Source organism: Jaculus jaculus, chromosome 16, assembly GCF_020740685.1.
Source record: "Jaculus jaculus isolate mJacJac1 chromosome 16, mJacJac1.mat.Y.cur, whole genome shotgun sequence".
Taxonomy (NCBI): domain Eukaryota; kingdom Metazoa; phylum Chordata; class Mammalia; order Rodentia; family Dipodidae; genus Jaculus; species Jaculus jaculus.
This window is the reverse complement of record NC_059117.1, coordinates 24,450,552-24,470,479: the sequence shown is the minus strand read 5'-3', so window position 1 is coordinate 24,470,479 and position 19,928 is coordinate 24,450,552. Positions and strand designations below refer to the sequence as shown.

Sequence of the window (19,928 nt, the reverse complement as noted above, 5' to 3'; positions counted from 1 at the left end):
CTAAGCTCAGTGCAATCAATAGAATTTAGGAAAAACTAAATGTTTGTGGGAAAATAGAGGTACTATTAACTGCCACATGTTCACTGTATCCTAAGTGCATAAGCATTCTACTTTTGCATGTGGTACAGTTTCTAACAAAACCCCGTTTCACTTTGACTAGGACAATATAACCTACTGAGGTGCTGGTTGATCTTTTATTCTCCATCTTAAAGCCATCAGTGCTACTCAAAACCTCGTCCAAGGTGATGTGGCACCAGTTTAATAAGTTACTTCAGCTGACTCTAGCACAACACATCTAGCAACTATGGTTCTGATAATTAGCTTTCTGGATCAAGACAGTTTATTAGTTGGCAGTTAAGAAATTCTGTGTGCATTTTCCAAAGCTAAGGTTAAGGTGATAAAACAATTGAGCCTTTTAACTCTTAAAAATAATAAGGTGGAGGTGAAATGGAATAGCTATTCAAAACAGCAAATAATTAATTGAGTCTCTTTGTTAACAGGCAGGAGGTCAAGTACACATGGCCACAATAGCTATGCAGTCTGCATTACAAACAGCTGAGTCATTTACTTGACAGTGATTAGATAGGATTGTTGGGAACTAACTAAAATGAGATCTCAGCTTAGAAAGGTAGTGCTATAGTTTGAAAGATAGCATAAGAGATTTTAAAATGCTCCCTTACCTTACTTTTAGTCTGCTTATTAGTTCTATAGAGTTATGACTTTGAGTTTCATTTACTTGCCATTTGTTTTACTAAATTATGTTCTGTATTTAAGACCTAAAAACATTTTATAGGATATTGACTATGTGCTTAGATAAATATTAAGCCAAGTAGATGGGTGTGATGATTTGATTCAGGTGTCCCCCATAAACTTAGATTTTCTGCATTCTGTTTCCCCAGCTGATGGAAATTTGGGAATTAAAGTCTCCTGGAGGCAGTGTATTTTTGGGGGGAGGGCTTATGGGTGTTATTATCGCCAGCTTCTTCTTACCAGTATTTGGCACACTTGCCTGTTGTTGCCCACTTGATGTTGGCCAGGAGGTGATGTCCAACCTCTGCTCATGCCATCGTTTTCCCCTGCCATCGTGGAGCTTCCCCTTGAGCCTGTAAGCCAAGATAAATCCCCCAAACTCCACATGCTGCTCTTGGTCAGGTGTTTTCTGCCAGCAATGTGAAGCTGACTGCAACAGTGAGCTTCTATGTATTCAAAGGTAAAAGTGACAGAAAAGGTCCCCACTGAAAGAGTTGAATTAGCTGCATCTTCTCCATATACTTAGCTGAGTATTGTATTTGAATCATTAAAAACATGTACTCTGAGGACTTGGGGAATGTAATTGGAAAAAATTTTAGGAAAATTTCCATCTATGTACAAAACAAAATACTGTAAGAGAAAATAATTGTGTTTAAAATAGAGAGCATCAAACAGCTGCACAGCTAGACTTGAACCTCAGAAAAAACCAGGTGAGGGGATTTTCCACTCATACTAGAGCTCTTAGCAAGCTCAAGAAACATGAAGGGAGGACAGCAGTGACCAACGGAGGGCCAGACCACAAGGTAGAGGATCATATGGACTAATAGGAGAACGAGAGCCACCATCCACAGACTCCCCTCCCCCACCACCAGCACATGCACCAGCAAGCACCAGAGACTTGGAGAAGGGATATCATAGCACTCAGCACCAATGACCAGAGCACTGATCCAGCAACTCAGCCAGGCCTTGAGTCCACAGCATACCAAAGAGGGATCCTTCATGATGAAAGTCCTTCAGAGCCTGGGAATAGAAGGAACATATCTCAACATAATAAAGACTATTTAGGACAAGCCTACAGCCAACATATTACTAAATGGGGAAAAACTAGAAGCTTTTCCACTAAAATCAGGAACATGACAAGGGTATCCACTGTCCCCACTTTTATTTAATATAGTACTGGAAGTCTTAGCCATAGCAACAAGGCAAGAGACACACATAAAAGGGATACAAATTGGAAAGGAAGAGATCAAGTTATCATTATTTGCAGAAGACACAATTGTATATATAAAGAACCTAAAGACTCTACCAGTGAACTGTTAGAGCTGATAAACACCTATAGCCATGTAGCAGGATACAAAATAAACACACAGAAATCAGCAGCCTTCCTATATGCTAACAACAAACACACAGAGGATGAAATCAGAGAATCACTCCCATTCACAATTCACAATTCACAATTGCATCAGAAAAAAAAATAATAAAGTACCTTGGAATAAATCTAACTAAGGAAGGGGAAGATCTCTACAATGCAAACTTTAAAACACTCAAGCAAGAAATTGAAGAAGACACTAGGAAATGAAAATACATCCTTTGTTCTTGAGTCAGTAGAATCAATATTGTGAAAATGGCAATCTTACCAAAAGCAATCTACACATTTAATGCAATTCCCATCAAAATTCCAATGGTATTTTTCATGGAAATAGAAAAAGCAATTGAAAAATTCATTTGGAAGCACGAAAAATGTCAAATATCTAAAACAATACTGAGCAGCAAAATAAGACTGGTGGAATCACCATACCTGATTTTAACCTATACTACAGAGCCATAATAACAAAAACAGTATGGTACTGGCATAAAAGCAGACATGTAGATCAATGGAACAGAATAGAGGACCCAGAGGTAAATTCGGGTAGCTATAGCCACTTGATATTCAACAAAAATGCTCATTGGAGAAAAGACAGCTTCTTCAGCAAATGGTGCTGGGAAAACTGGATATGTATCTGTAGAAGGATGAAAGAAGATCCTTCTCTTCCTTCTCTCTACACATGCACAAGAATTAAGTCCAAATGGATTAAAGAATTAACATCAGACCTGAAATTCTGAAACTGCTAGAGGAAAAAGTATGGGAATCTCTTCTACCTGTTGGTCTTGGCAAAGACTTTCTGAATATAACCCAATTGCTCAGGCACTAAAACCACAGATTAACCTCTGGGACCTCATGAAATTACAAAGATTTTGTATGCCAAAGGACACTGTTAATAAAGCAATGAGGTAACCTACAGAATGGGAAAAATCTTTACCAGCTATTCATCTGATAGAGGATTAATATCTAGGATATACAAAGAACTCAAAAAATTAAATAATAAGAAATCAAACAACCTAATTAAAAAATGGGCTATGTAACTAAATATAGCGTTCTCAAAAGAAGAAATACAGATGGCATATAAGCATCTAAAAAATATTCTACATCCCTAGTCATCAGGGAAATGCAGATTAAAACTACATTGAGATTCCATCTCACTCCTGTCAGATTGGCTACCATCATGAAAACAAATGACCATAAATGCTGGCGAGGTCATGGAAAAAGAGGAACCCTTTTCCACTGTTGGTGGGAATGCAATCTGGTCCAGCCATTGTGGAAATCAGTGTGGAAGTTCCTAAGACAGCTAAATATTGATCTACCATATGACCCAGCTATAGCACTCCTGGGCATATATCCTCAGGACTCATCTCATTACCTTAGAGATACTTGCTCAACCATGTTTATTGCCACTCAGTTCACAATAGCTGAGAAATGGAACCAGCCTAGATGTCCCTCAAGTGATGAGTAGATAACAAAGATATGGCACATTTATACAATGGAGTTCTACTCAGCTGTAAAGAAAAATGAAGTTATGAAATTTGCAGGAAAATGAATAGATTTGGAAAGGATTATACTAAGTGAGGTAACCCAGGCACAGAAAACCAAGCATCCCATGTCCTCTCTCATATATGGAACCTAGCTACAGATGATTGGACTTCTGTGTGAGTAGGAAGAAAACTCATTAGCAAAGGCCAGTAAGCTAGAAAAGAGATCTAAAGGAAAGAAAAAGAAAGAGAGGGGGTACTTAATAGGATGGTATTGTATATATGTAAGTAGAAGAATAAATTAATGGGGGTGAAAATGACCAAGTGAGGTCAGGGGAAGTGATTGAGTAAAGGAAAGGTGGAGGGACAGCTAATCAAAATCTAAGAGGATATAAATAAGTCATATGGAAATCTACTTTTTTTGGACAGTGGAATACTCAGGAGCTGTAGATTGTTGCTAGAAATTTTCAGTACCAGTTTCCAGTGAGTTGTTGACCAGGAAGGTCTCTGATGCTCCCAAAATGTTATAGGCCATTGTTCAGGCCCTTGGTTTCCCACTAGGAATAGATGGTAAGACCCTATTACTGAAGACTCTGCATACTTGGGCTGCAAGGCCACTGAGAAATCCTGATGGAACTGAGATGATAATCTCCTCCATGTAGACCTGCTGACAGAAAGCTGGAAGAAGCCAGTCTGCATGCAGTTCAATGGGAGAGAGAGAAATCACCAGTGAAGATACTCAACAGTGGACATTGCAAACCTTTTATCTGGCCAGCCAGGCCAAATAAGCCAACAGGTGCAATACTGGCATATCTGTCATGGTGGAAACCAACTGCCCTCTAGTTGGACTGGAGGCCCTCTCCATGGGAGGGAACACATCCCTGATACTGAATACCTAAAACAGGGGTAGTCATGAGCCGTAGGGGTGTAACATCTGTTGTTGTCTGGCTAAATTTATATACTATGCTCATCAAACTGCCCAGAAAGCACTTCATTCTCTTAATGTTCATACCTATATATTAATGCTACTCTTGCTTTTGGTAGAGGACCTTCTCTTTTCAGATGGCAGTGACCTTTGGATGACTCAGAAGGCACCACAGTGCTGAGAAGTGACAGGAGTGTTCAGCACTGCAATATCTCTATCACACCTTCCAAGGCTCAGGGTCCATTGCAGAAGAGGTGGGGGAAAGAATGTAAGAGCCGAAGGAAAGTTAGGACTCCTTACAATGTGCTCCTGCATACACAAAATGGCCTGGATATCCATGACTTCACAGTGACACTACCTGCACAAGACCATCATAATAGGAGGAAAAGATCATGACATCAAAATAAAAGAGAGACTGATTGAGAGGAGGAGGGGATATGATGGAGAATGGAGTTTCAAAGGGGAAAGTGGGGAGAGGGAGGGAATTACCATGGGATATCATTTATAATCATAGAAGTTGCTAATAAAAAATAATTAAGAAATAAAAAATGAAATAGTGCTGGTATCCGGCACAAAGGGGAAGGAGACCAACGCAGAGAAAAATCAACTCCTACCAAATCAGAGAGCCAGAGCTCCAGAGGCCCCCAACACCTCAGCACTGAAGCAGACCAAAAATGAACCCAACATGGCTCAGGGAAATTTTGCAGAAGAGGGGGCGGAAAGAATGTCAGAGTCACATGTTGGGTCATGATTTGCAGAGACATTTAGCATACCAATAACTGGGGACTAACTCCACAATGCACGACCCATTTACATCAACAAGGAGGGTCTAATGGGAGGGGGTAGATCATAGATGAGCCTAAACAATGGTACCAAACTGCCTGTATCTGATGAAAAGAAAACTAATAAATCAAATTAAAAAAATAAAATAAAATATTTAAAAAAATGAAATAGTGAGCATCAAAACAAAGCTGTCTACTATCTAATCTACAAATAATGTTTGAGAAAGATTCATGTCCAAAATATACAGTGAGGAGATGCTGAAGCAAGTCGGTGCAAAAAAGAACTGGTAGAGGCCCGGGACACTTCCTGTGTGGTGCTGTAGAGAACTGGAGGGAAGCGTCTGAGTGCCAGTGAACAGCCTGGAGGGATGGGCATCACAGTGGGAAAAGCAAGGAAAACAGATGGCAGCTGTGCGAAAGAGCTGATCAAGGGTGGGAGGGATATGGCTTGCCCAGGAAAGAGTTTGGGGCTCTGTGTTTTCAAATGAAGCTGAATCAGAGAATTTTGGGGAGAAGCACTTACTTGATTTTGTTAGGTCTTGTCAGAGAGAGATTTTATTTTAGGGAGTACAATGGGCTTTAATAATCTTAAATAAATCATAATATCTATGCACGTACTTATCCCAAAACTTGGTACCATTGCTGATGATAATATACACTGGGGATTGTTTTTAACCACTGATGTTTGGTGCTCTTGGCAAAGCTCCTATGCTTCAGTGAAATGAAACTCCTAAGTTTCGACCATTCTGATGAAGAATGGTGGGTGGTGAGCATATGGTTCCGAGAATTTGCTTTTATTTAAATCAACGCCTCCTTTGAACATTTAGCCCACAGACATGTAAAACCAGTTGGAAATTATTTTCCTTAATTCTAGTTAGCCAATGGTTTACTCCATTGTCGAGGTATTTGAGGATTAGAATGGCTCTTACACCTCTGTCTGGGCGAGACTCATTAAGCTTCAGCTGTGAGCACCATATGGAAATCAGACCCCCTGTGAATGTCATCCTCACACACACGGAGAGGAGGGTTTGCTCCCATTTTGACTTAATAATCTCGCTGCTGTTCTGGTTTGGAGGAGAACTGTTGATCACATGTGAGCTGTTGAGTGGTTTCCCAGCCAGTGAAATGTACAACTTGACAGCTGCAGAGATGAGAGTCCATCTTGTGTGTACAGATTAGAGGAGCAGGGCTCAGGCACGCCTTCTCACATTAATCAGTGTCCTCCAACCCGGAATCAGAGCAGCTTGCTGTAAGGAACAAGTTGTGTTGGCAACACTGCTTGTTCCATTTTAAGTAGATACCCAAGGATGTAGAATAACAAGAAGTAGCTATAGTGATGTGCACACTAAAGAATGTGATAAGGGAATGCATCCTGTGACCAACTGTAGCCTCGACATTATGTTCTTACTTAAATAAACATATCTGGGACTGGAGAGATTGATCCATCAGTAGGGTCACTTGCTTGCAAGGCCTGATGGTCCTTGTTCGATTTCCCAGCACTCACGTAAAGTCAGATGCAGAGTGGTGCATGCATCTGCAGTTTATTTACAGTGGTGGAAGGTCCTGGTGTGCCCAGCTCTCTCTTTCTGTCTCTGCTTACGATCTATAACAAATAAAATATTTTAAAAAGACATACCTGACCACATTTCTTAAGTATGCTGTCTGCTGTCAGCTATAAATGGAAAGACAGGGTCTAGCTTGTTAAAGGTTTCTCACAGGTTGAAATATAATAATTATTTCCAGAAAAGGATTTTATTGGCATTCTATCTACAGCCACTAACAACTATCAATATTTACTATGGTTTATTTATGATTGAATATAATCATATATACTTCTGGAATAGAATGCAGTGATTGATTGATATATATTTAGATGAATGATTAAATTGATCTCATTAACATAACCATCACTCCACATATATAATTTTTTGTTTTGACAACATCTAAGATCCTCATTGTTAGCAGTTTCCAAGCATATATCATTTGCCACAACTGCTCTGCTCTGAGATTCCCAGAAATCTTTTTACTGAAATTTTGTGTTCTTTTGCCCACAGCCTTCCTGATAACCAGCCATAACCACCATTTCACTCTCTAAAATAGGAATATGTTGTCCCTCTGAGCTTCTGACAGAGAGTAAGACTTTTACAAGGTGATGTGACGGGGAAAGGACATTCATGGGCTGGAAATATCAACCTCAGGAGCAATATCTCTGACTCAGTGACAGAAATCCAAATATGGCAACAGGCAGATTCCTGGGCCTTAGGGTTCTCACGTTGTCTCCTCCCAATAGCTGAGCACTCTGCTCTCTTGTTACTTGCCAGCTGTTTCTCTCTGGTCACTGCTCTTTAGCTCTCTGACTTGGTTTATCATAATGAGCCAAAATCTATTAGTTCTTAGAAACAATCCTGCCTCATTTTCCTTCCATTGACTCCCAAATCCTTCACATTCTTTTCTGATCTTTTTAATTCTTCACTTAATTTTTTTTTGTCATTCTCAACCTGTCACCTTTTCCAAAGTTATCAATAAGTGTATTGATTTCAGTAACCAATTGTTGTAATAAGAGCAAAAAATGAAATACACGGGCAAGTTTCTGATAATTTAGCAACTATAGCTATAGAAGTGGCTGGCAACCTGAGTGAGTAAATGGCAATGCTGTTTTCAGGGATGACTAGTTGTAATTGATTTTGTAAAATCCCAAACCGAGTGTGTGCGTGTGTGTGTGTGTGTGTGTATGTGTGTGTGTATACAGTTGCTGATACTATTCAGTTTGCTATTGGGAGCATAAAGTTGACATTTTCAGGGGGTCAAATTGTGTTCAGTTGTTGGTGTCTGACTGAGAACTCTACTGCAGAACAATAGTAGTGTATGTTAAAAATTAATAAATTCAGCTGGGCATGGTGGTGCACGTCTTTAATCCCAACACTCGGGAGGCAGAGGTAAGAGGATCACCGTGAGTTCAAGGCCACTCTGAGACTACATAGAGAATTCCAGGTCAGCCTGAGCTAAAGTGAGACCCTACCTCAAAAAACCAAATAAAATAAAATAAAATAAAATAATAATAATAAATCCAGCAGGGTTGGAACAGAAATAAGTGAGGATGCCTCATATTCTGCTTGTGTCCTAACCTCCACGGTGCTATTGTTCCTGAGAGTGAATGCTTAGAGGAATTAGGATAGTATCAGTGATTCAGGATCCCACCTCTCCCCACATATTTAGCTAACTGATCTTAATAGGAAAGTTTGAATCCAGTAGCACAGTTGAAACATTAATAATGCATGTTATGAGGGTCAGTAGAGAAAATTTTAACCCACAGTTATATGCAGTGGAAAAAGAGAAACAATGGAGACAAGTTCTCAGGTCATAGAATTAGAGTGCAAAAATAGATAACTTTATCAGATTCCTATTGCAAGCAAAATCTTATTACTTTTAATTCAGAATAAACTTCAGGTAATCCTGAGGCAGTTCAAGTCAAATTAATCCTGCTCACAGTTTTCCGCCTTGTCAGAGTAACCTCTCACTCCCTGGACTTTCTACAGGAGCAAGCCCTGGTGCCTCAGACAGCACATTCCATTGGCATCAACATAGATTCTGATTCCCAGTGGTCTGAGTGGTCTGGTTGCCCTCACCAACACCTGCTCCCCTAGGATGGCAAGTGTTGAAATATCCCTGTTCACATCAAACCTTTCATTTTCACTGCCTGACCCTGCAAAGTATTATTGGTTATCACAGTCATGGACAAAAAGGCTCATCAGTGTGTAACCCCCATGTCATCTGACCAGAGAAAGTAATGACACACTGGCCATGCTGTGTCCAGTGCATGACTGATAAGCTTGTGTTCTGCAGCAGCTGTGTCCATTACTAGCTGGTGCAGGATACTTAGGATAATTAGGTACTTTCCAAATCCTTAGTTCACCGTAGATAAGATGTTGATTTTTACATTCATAAAGGGAAAAAAACTCATGGCTCTTTTTTTAAAAATTTATTTATTTATTTATTTATTTATTTGAGAGCGACAGACACAGAGAGAAAGACAGATAGAGGGAGAGAGAGAGAGAATGGGTGCGCCAGGGCTTCCAGCCTCTGCAAACGAACTCCAGACATGTGTGCCCCCTTGTGCATCTGGCTAACGTGGGACCTGGGGAACCGAGCCTCGAACCGGGGTCCTTAGGCTTCGCAGGCAAGCACTTAACCACTAAGCCATCTCTCCAGCCCATGGCTCTTTTTTAAAAAGAGTAATGATGGCTTTTCTCCCACTCTCCTGATTCTCACCATGGTATGTCCTGCCTGATCTGATCAGGGCATGTCACACATCATACTGTGATCAGCATTATGGTGCACCAGCATGTGAGCTGTGTTAATGATAGTCTGGTCCTTAAGGCATTTGTCCAATAGCATTTTCCTGGCAATCTCATGTGCTTATAATGTACTGTATGCATACAGCTTAGAGGTCTCAGGTTGTCTCTTATATGTTGGTGCCCACTTTACATTTCCATTGATCTACCTTACCTGTGCCATTTTGATAGGTATATGTTCTGCTGTAGAAAATAAAATTACTTACTGTTTCAGGGTGATTTAGTATTAATACTCTTCAAACTCCCAAAATATATGACACTGTTTCCAGCCTGAATGAGTCTAAAAGTCTAAAGGCAGATAGCTTAATTGAAGTATTAGCCACATTGGTGGTTTTGTTCCTTTTAACACAAGTGAATTTTACTTTATTTCACAGAATTAAGTGGTACTGTATGGCAGAAGCATACTCAGCAAATTGTGTGGAGAGAAGGCTGAAAACTAGCTGGACTTTAGGACTTTTTCCAAGTGTATGTCTACCTTTGCAAATAGAATGGTGTCATAGAGTTCTGCACTGTGAGAATCTAGGATAGTGAGTGTTATATTTACGCTAAGAATTTATTTCTGGGCCTGAGAAATGGCTCAGCAGCTAAAGTTACTTCCTTGCAAAGCCTGATGGCCTGGGTTTGTTTCCCCACTACCCATACCCATGTAAAGCCAGATGCAAGGGGGGTGGGGGCTACACGTGTCTGGAATTAGTTTGTAGCAGCAGGAGGCTCTGGTGTGTCCATGACTTCTCTCTTTCTTTCCCGAAATTAATAAATAAATATTAAGGAAAAAGAACATATTTCTATCCATTCACTAACTAAATTTTAAATGTTCGATGTATAAAAACATAGATGAAATAAGTCAATCAATGAATTTAATCTTCATACAGATGCTGCTTTATGTTTTCATATTGTGTAGTAGAATAACACTTATCATGTATGAGCTGCATTTTAGCTCTGTGCTCTGTATACTCGTTTCCATGCAACTCATGCTAGACAGTGATGTACAACTGTATTCAGTGTTGTAGTGCCTTATGTTTTGAAATGCTTCAGTTGATAAGCATTGGTAGGAATGAGCTCATTATTATGATTCTGCTAAATTCTTTAGATTTTTCATAGTTAAGTGAAGACATTTGTTTTTTAGAACCAAAGGCAGTCAATTATAGACACTTGCAGCTATTTTTAATTACAGAAGTTAGAGTCATAATACACATCAGTTGATTTATATAATCAAGCTGACTTGCTAATAAACCAGTTGTCACTATTTGCTTATTAAATTTCTCCTAATCAAGTAATTGTGAAAAATATTACATTTAAACAGCAAAGCTTTATGCCACACTTCGTTTGCTCTGTGAGTGTGTTTTGAGGCAGAGTCTCCCTCTGGGCCAGGCTGACCTGGGACCCACTCTGTATCTTGGACTAACCTTTAACTCATGGTGATATTCTTGACACGTTCTTTAAACTACCCAGCTCTGTTGTTCCTTCCGTGCTACTAAAGTATATTGACTTGTGCAAGGGGTTGTAAAAATGAACGTGAAGCACAAAGTTGCTCCTGTTGCTGCCAGAAATATGACTGGAACCTCTCTGAATTTTCCATGACTGAGCTGCTATTTTTCAGGGCACTTATGCTTTCAGAGAAAGGCCATGTAGATGACTCATCCCTTCCCTGTAACTTCCCTATCCACAAAATAAGATGGTGTAAACCCCAGGGCTTGTTTCTACTTCTTGTGAAAATTTTCTTTGCATCTAACAACTATGAAACTTTCTAAATGCCTTTCCAAGGACCTCCCTCTCTCCTTTTAGAAAATGAGATATGGAAGTCATATTTGGAACATTAACCTGGATTCTTGTTACCTATGTATAGGTCACTTTGTTAATTAATACTGAGGCCCATTGGAGCCTCTTTTAAAAGTATCATGAAGATACTGTTTGTTAGGATATTGCACTAAATGTGTAGAGTACTTTTGGAAAGATAGATAGCCATTTCACAATATTTATCCTTTCAATCCATGAGCATGGGATGTCTTTCAGTTTCCTAATGCCTTCTCCAACTTCTCCCTTAAGTGTTTTAAAGTTTTCATTGTCTAGGTCTTTGGCTTCTTTTTGTTAGTATTATTCCAAGGTATTAATTTAATTGTTTATTTATTTGCTTTAAGCAATTGTGAATAGAATTGTTTGTGGGTATCATCCTCAGCATGCTTGCTATTGCTGTATAGCAAAGCTCCTTAATTTTGTGTGTTGGTTTTGTATCCTGCTACATTGCTGAGACTGTTTATCTCACATCAAAGTTCTCTGATGAAGGCTTTTGGAGGTAGAATATGAAAATAAGGACTTTACCTGTTTTCTTTGCTGTTTACATCCCTTTACTTACTTCTTGTCTTATTGCTCTAGCTTTATTGACTAAGAGGAAGAGAGTGGTACCCTCAACTTGTTCTTTATTTTACAAAAGTCCTTTGAGTATTTGTTCCCATAAAAGAGTTTGGTAATATTCTTTCCCTTCCTATTTTACGAATAGTTTGTGAAGCAAAAAATAGAAGAAGGGGGCTGGAGGGATGGCTTAGCAGCTGAGGTATTTACCTACAAAGCCAAAGGACTCAGGTTCGATTCCCCAGGACCCACGTAAGCCAGATGCACAAGGTGACGCATGTGTCTGGACTTTGTTTGCAGTGGCTGGAGGCCCTGGTGCATGCTCTTTCTCACTCCACTTTCTGTCAAATAAATAAAAATAAAATATTTAAAAAAATAGAAGAAGGACATTGTGCATATACATAAAATTATCAATAAATTAGAAAATCCAAACAAAAATAAGATAGAGTGAAGTTATCTCTAGGTATTACTTCTTTTTAATTTTTTCCATTTATTTATTAAGATAGAGATTGGGAGGAGAGTATGTCAGACAGAGAATGGGTATGCTAGGGCCTCTTGCCACTGCTAATGAAATCAAGACATATATACTACCTTGCACATCTAGCTTTGAGATAGGTATTGAGAATTGAACCTAGGCTGGCAGGTTTTGTACCTCTAACTATGCCATATCTCCAGCCCAGATACCGCTTCATAAAACCTCATTCCACAGGCTTTTCATTCATTTCTTACTTTGATGGTTGAAAAAATAAGTAGATTTTCATTTTGGAAATTAGGATGATATAAATCAAAGTGTGTGATGCTTGATCATCCTTTAGGTAAGTGAGAAATTGCCTATTTAATACATCTCCAGAGCATTGGTCTTCACTCTTCTGTATTAAATGTCAAGATTTATAATTCTGGAGTTGGAGGAATAGTTCATTGTAGAACACTTACTTAGCATGTATGAAATCCTGGATTTGATTGCAGTGCCACAATAAATAAATAAAAAGACAAGGAGATTGTGACCTTACTGGGATATGTGCAACCTGGTATGTCCAACAAATAGTGACTTTTGGGGGGGGATCTGTATTTATATTAGACTATAGATAGTATAATTTATAAGCCAGAGAATATGGTAATCTTGGTCAATTATGACCCAAATAAATATTAAAATCTACTCAATTCACAAAGTTTCTTTTTATAATTTAATCATAAATATGAGCATAAGTGCACCTAGATTTTGAAGAAAGTTATCTATGTGATAATCAGTATGAATGGGGGTCAAGAAAAGAAAGAATGGAACATATGCTAACCACGCATCCCCATGAAACACAAGTTTCCAGTACTCCAGACAGGACCAAAATTAATAACTTTGGGGAACATAAATAAACCTAAAATGAGTTATAGAGATTTTTGTTACCTAAAGAATTGCTGTTTTGCCTGTCACCACATACAAATAGCAACATCTCCATCAAGGTAGAAAGTGAAATTGAGCAGGTGATGATGAGCATCGCCTTAGGGAGACCCTGTCACGGCTGTGGTAGATCACTTAGCTCCTGGTGGATGATGACCAGAAACATCTGCTGAGACATGTGCTGCACCAGAGGAACTCTCCTGCTTTTGTCCACTCCTCTGAAGAAATTGTACCTGATAAATTATGAGCACAAAATGGGGCCTAGAAATAAATGTTGTAAAGTAAAAATATTAAAATAACAAATTTAAATGCAAATTCGAGTATTTAGTAGACAGCGTACATTGACTCTTGAAGTAATACCTCATCCTTCATTTGTTATTGTTCACATTGTCTACGAGACAGGCAAGTAGCCAAGAGAATTAAGACAAAGAGAAGTTTAATAACTTTTATGATGCAAATTTGGAATAACTCTCCTATCACTTTTTACTTGCATCAAAGTAATTCATTCAACAGCCCAATGATTAAATATAGAAATGGATTTTAAGCCATAATGGAATTAATGTTAGTAATAGCTTTCTTCCTTTTGAATTATTTGATTAGATTTGAGTTTAATATTACATTAAAATTTATAGATATGCTTGAACTAGTAATTCATGACTTTAATTATATAGATATCTCACTTATATATCCTATTTTGCATCTTGATTTTAAAATACAAATTATTTGAAAATCTAAAATATTTCTCAAGCACTTCCAGAGTTTAAAAGTTGTTGGTACAACTTTTAAATTTTATTTACATGAATAGAGTTTGCTTTTCATATTATTTCATTAATGTTAATCCTTCCTCTTTATTAGGTAGGAAACTTCGCAATTAGTTTTATTCCTGCATTGGAACATTTCTCATTAGGTTATGTCATATAATACAGGTGGTTACCATCCACTAAAGGACTGAAAAGGGAATGCCCAAAATCTTGACCATGAATCTGGCCATAAAGGCTTCAATGTACACTGCCCTTTCTCTTTTAGATTTTCTTTCTGATCCTTTCAAATAAAATGGGAATCATATTTTGCTTTCCATAATTAAGGATGCTTAAGTCATGGTACAGTTAATATCAGGTAATGCTTTCCAACTCATTTTTTATTTTTTCCCGAGGTAGGGTGTCACTCTAGCCCAGGCTGAGTTGGAATTCACTATGTAGTCTCAGGGTGGCCTTGAACTCATGGTGATCCTTCTATCTCTGCCTCCTGAGTGGCTGGATTAAAGGCATGCACCACCATGCCCGGCTTTACCTTTTTTTTTTTTGTCCAACTCTAATTTTTAAATCACACATGTTTGTTGTTGCTTTTGTCTTTGTTTTTCAAGATAAGGCCTCACTCTAGCCCAAGTGGACCTGGAACTCTGCAGCCCCATACTGACCTTTAATTCATAAATATCCTTCCACTTTAGTCTTCCAAGTACTAAGATGAAAGGAGTGTGCCACCTCACCTAGCACTAAATCATACTGTTTTGATAGTTTGATATTTTAGATAGTCTTTTATTTTTCTTTTCTTTTCTTTTTATTTGCACTGGATCTTGCCATGTAGGCCAAGTTGGCTTTGATGCCACTGTGTAGCTTAAGATGCCCTTAAACTCTCAATCCTCCTGATTCATCTTTCCAAGTACTAGAATTACATAAAATTGGGTGAGTCTCCATGCCACCACCATCTATGGTACTATTGTTAATGATTTAAAAAATATTTCATTATATGTGTGGACTATAATTTACTTAGCCAGTAGCTTTTGTTAGATTTTTTTCTTATTTTTAAAAAATAGACAACACTGTCAGGTGTGGTGGCGCACACCTTTAATCCCAGCCCTCAGGGGGCAGAAGTAGGAGGACTGCTGTGAGTTTGAGGCCACCCTGAGACTACATAGTCAATTCCAGGCCACTCTGGGCTACAGTGAGACACTCCCCCCCCCCAAAAAAAAAAATAGACAACACTGATTAAAGTAAGTGTATAGGTAAAATTTTCAATACATCTATAATTAATTCATTAAATTAAATTCCTACAGATTCAATTTTTTGTTGTTGTTGTTGTTTGTTTGTCAAGGTAGGGTTTCGCTGTAGCCCAGGCTGACCTGGAACTCATTATGTAGTTTCAGAGTGGCCTCAAACTCACAGTGGTCCCCCTACCTCTGCCTCCCAAGTGCTGGGACTAAAGGAGTGTACCACCACGCCTGGTTCCCTCCAGATTTAGGTTTATTGTGATAAAAAGAATATATAGTTCCAGTTTCTTTGGAAAAAGGTGTTTTTGTGACCAATGTTGATATATTGAGTATCCATGGTCCTAAAGCACCAGTAAGCATTCTGTTTTTACTAGTAATCATCCTTTATCATATTAAAATGTTCATTGTATAATGTTTTGCTTACCACCAAGGCAAAACATTGTTTTATGCATGGCTAGTTATCTAAACAAATAGTTGTAGAAGGGGAATTTCCTTAATAGTCTTAAGTGGCACTGAAGACTCAAATTCCATAGCTTGAATGTGCCTAAACTCTTCACTTTAGATTTGTTGGCTAATGACAAGCTATAAAAATATAATGTTTACTCAATTAATTAAGAGAGGCTAGTTAAATGATCAAATTTTCTTTTAAATAAAGAATATTGATAATTGTGTGAAAAATCATGGAAGTAATTCTAACTTCCTTATGTGATTTAATTCTCTCCTTAATTTCTGTTGTATAATATAAATCTCACTGAAATTGCTTATATCCTTAAATATGTATTTTCAATATTTCTAATCTTTTCAGTGTTTGTACCTTTATATTCCTTTTAAAAAATAGTTCAATTCAAAATGTAATTTGAATTGAAAATATTTACATCTATCCCTAAAAATATTTCCATCCATTTCTGATTTTCAAGTATGCACTAAATGATCATTTATATATAATTTTTCCTTAAAATAGGTCTGTTAAATATGAAGATTTAAAATTATATTAGCAGAAAATTGGGCACATTAAGATAGTTAACCATTGTTTCATTACCAATGACTTCAATATCTACCAGTTTATAACAACACTGAGGACAGTCTGGCTTGGTGGCTATGATGCAGGGGCTCTTGGGAAGTGTCAATCTGTTGTTTAGAGCTATATTCCCTGTAGACCTGGCTGGGGAATGAAGGGCCTGCTTCTAAGCTCACCTCTGGGACTGTTTCAAACTGGGTTCTAACCCACATGAACCTCTGTTTCTTTCAGAAGAAATCAGAAGAGTGGCTTGAGGAAAAGAAGAAGGATAGGAGGGGCCATGGGGAAAATGGGTGGGGGTATGAGAGGCAGAGGAGGAGCAGGAGATGGATATGAACAGCCCAATCCTACCCAAGATCTGCCCATTCCTTTTCCCATGGTCTCTTGACCTCACAGATCAAATCCCATTACAGTGTGGAAAAGAATCACTCAGAGTATTATTTCAGGAGACATGGGGATTTATTTAGAGTAAATAGTATTATTTCAAGTCAAAATTTACCAAAATCAAGAAGATTAAGCTGGAAAACATCTTAACTATATTAAACCTGCCAATTTCTTTTGACTCCCAGTCCTATTTATTACTCTGAATTCTATGACTATGAAATTGCTAGACTTATCTGATTTAAAAGAATTCCCTAATTCTTTTTTCTTTAAAAAAAATTATTGAGCACCTCTGTATGTACACGTAGACAATACGCCATGATCCTAATCCCTGCCTACCTCCTTCCCTTTGTCCCTTCTCAAATCCCTCTACACTCATTCTCTTCTTCTGCTCTGCTGGTTTCTCTTTTATTTTGATGTCCCCATTGTCTGCCTCCTGTCATGCAGGTCTTGTATCTGTAGTGTCAGCACCTGTGAGGCTACTTTGCGTCTGAAAGACAGTGCTGCAAATCACTCTCCCCTTCTTTGGACTCACACTCTTTCTGCCACCTCTTCTACCATGGTTCTAGTTCATTTTTATTATAAAGTATTTCTAATCTTCAGCATTTCCTGGAATATTTAAATCAAACTCTTCTGTTAATTTTAGCAGATATAAACTCAAGAATGTTGTCATTTTCTAGAAATGCCTATTTTCTTGCGTATCAATCTTCCTTCCTTTGTCTTTAATAATAGTAACAATTTAAAAATAAACCTAATAAGCCCTAAGATGTTTACCCCTCTGTTTTTTCTCATTTTGTTTTATTTCGTGTATTAATTAATTTACGTCAGGTCTCAGGTCTCATGTAGCCATGGCTGGCTTTGAACTTACTATGTTGCCAAGAATGGCCTCATTCTCCCGATTAGCTCCTGCCACTGCCTCCTGAGTTCTAAAATTACAAGAATGTGTCACCACACCCTTTGTCCCACTAATTTTGTGTGTGTGTGTGTTCATGTGTACATGTGTTTCATCATGGCTACATTTTCACCAGATAATGATAATGAGAATTATTTCAATAGTAACTTCATGTCATTTGAAACCTAAGTAAGATTGATTGTCATGTCCTGGGTGTAAAGAATTATGTAATAACTTTAATGTAGCCTATTTTGTTGTAGAATTTTCTTTCATTTTTATTAAAATAATAGAGACATTACTGATTATGTAACCTCATCTTTTCATCCTAGGTCTCCTAAAAACCCAGAGCAGAAAATCATTAAGAGAGTGATTGCTCTTGAAGGAGATATTATAAGGTAGGTGTTAAAACTATTATTTTTGAATTTAGGCTTCAAATATCTAGATTTTTAAAAATTTATTCTGAGAAAGGGAGAGAGAGAGAGAAAGAGGGTGAGAGGGAGAGAATCAAAGCCTTCAGCCACTATGAACGAACTCTTGCCCCCTTGTGCACATGTGTGACATTGCATTCTTGCGTTACTGTGTGTCTGGCTTATGTGGGACCTGGAGATTTGAACATGAGTTCTTAGGCCTTGAAGGCAGCTGCCTTAACCCCTAAGCCATCCCTCCAATCCCAAATGTCTAGATTTTTAATCTAGTTTTGAATCACCTTATTGGAGATTAAAATAAAAAATGTATTTGATGGCTAAAATTTTGTGAGCTCCCATATCTTTAGTGTATATGATTAACCGTCCCAGGATATGAAGTATTCATGAACTTACTGATTATGTAATTGTTCTTAAATTGTTATGTACAGGAAAAAATAAATATCAACTAAACTAAGATTTACCATATCACCTGCCCATTAAATCACTTTTTCAGATATTAATATTAACACAATTATTTTAGATCATGACATTAAGATCCATGTTAAAAAAAAGTCCAGAGTATATCATTATTTTAGAAACAAATAGAGAAACTAGGAGGAATGTTATAACCATATAGATGTAGGTAAACTGGAAGGGATGGGAAAGTTAAATTTCTGAGTTAGTTCCAAGAATAGAAACTGTAGATAACAATGGAATAATCAAGTGTTTGAACAGGAAGTAGTAACATCTTCCTTATTGTAGTTGATATCTCAAGAACAAACCTTGAAACTGAGGAGGAAATTGTTATGCAATCTGGTAAAGCTTATTTCACCGGTTTACTTTCAATTACCTATAGCCATATGTACATAATGTGGCAGGCAAAATACTTTGAAAATTGCACTGACAAAGTGTTTTGGTCCTGTTTTCCCACAAAACTTCTCCATCCTATCATATGTTCATTAATGATAGTATAAGCTAAGCAAACACAGTAAAATAATCCTCAATCTGTTTAGAGCAGAAATAAAACCAGTAGTTCAGAAAAGGTGACCTAAGGATACCTGGAATGCCCAAGACCTATTCTGGGGCTCTGTGTGATCAAAACTACCTTCCTCATGATACTGAGAGGTTTTATGCTCTTTTAACTTTCATCCTATTGAGAAGATATGTTAGAGGTTTCTAAATGTGTGACTTTGTAATGTGACTTTCACTTCACAAGCAGCTATAAGAACCCAGCTGTCTTCTAATAAGCCAGGCACTAAAAAGATTTACACACACACACACACACACACACACACACACACACACACACACACACGCCACTTGCTCACAGTGGGGAGATGGCTCCTTGGAGAAAGCACTTGACACTCCAACACGAGTACTTGAGCTGCAGTGCCCAGGCCCACAAAGCTGGGTGTTTATAACTCATGCTGTCAGTGAGACGGGAAGCAGAGACAGAAGAATTTCCTGGAAGCTCATAGCAACAGCACAGAATGACAGAATGAGATCCACCTAGAGAAACTTCCTCAAATGAAGTTGATGAGGTCTCTGACAGTTGTCTTGTGACCTCCTCATATGAACACCACCCCCATGCACACAAATGCTCCCTTCTCAATGTTTTTTTTTTTTAAACAAGCTGTTTTTTTAAATTAAAAATACATTTTCACAATATATAAGTTTATTGTTATTTTAAGTGAGCCATTTTTTAGTTATTCATTTTAATTTTAAGTATAGTAAATTGAGACCATTGAGATATGTATCTACATATATGAAGTTCCTTGGCCTTGTCAATTATATTAGGAGTATGAAGTCATCCTGAGATGAAACAGAAATTTATTGATATAGGAACAC

At 37.9% G+C, this 19,928-nt stretch overlaps 1 protein-coding gene across 3 annotated transcripts in view; it reads left to right on the top strand.

Annotated features, from left to right (window-relative positions):
- The window catches only part of Immp2l (inner mitochondrial membrane peptidase subunit 2), an 872,509-nt gene that overhangs the window by 554,109 nt on the left and 298,472 nt on the right, over positions 1–19,928 (top strand). For all 3 annotated transcript variants that reach the window (XM_045135523.1, XM_045135524.1, XM_045135522.1), the window contains exon 5: positions 18,006–18,071. In XM_045135523.1, coding sequence (XP_044991458.1) covers positions 18,006–18,071 — 66 coding nt within the window. The remainder of the gene's footprint in view (positions 1–18,005; positions 18,072–19,928) is intronic.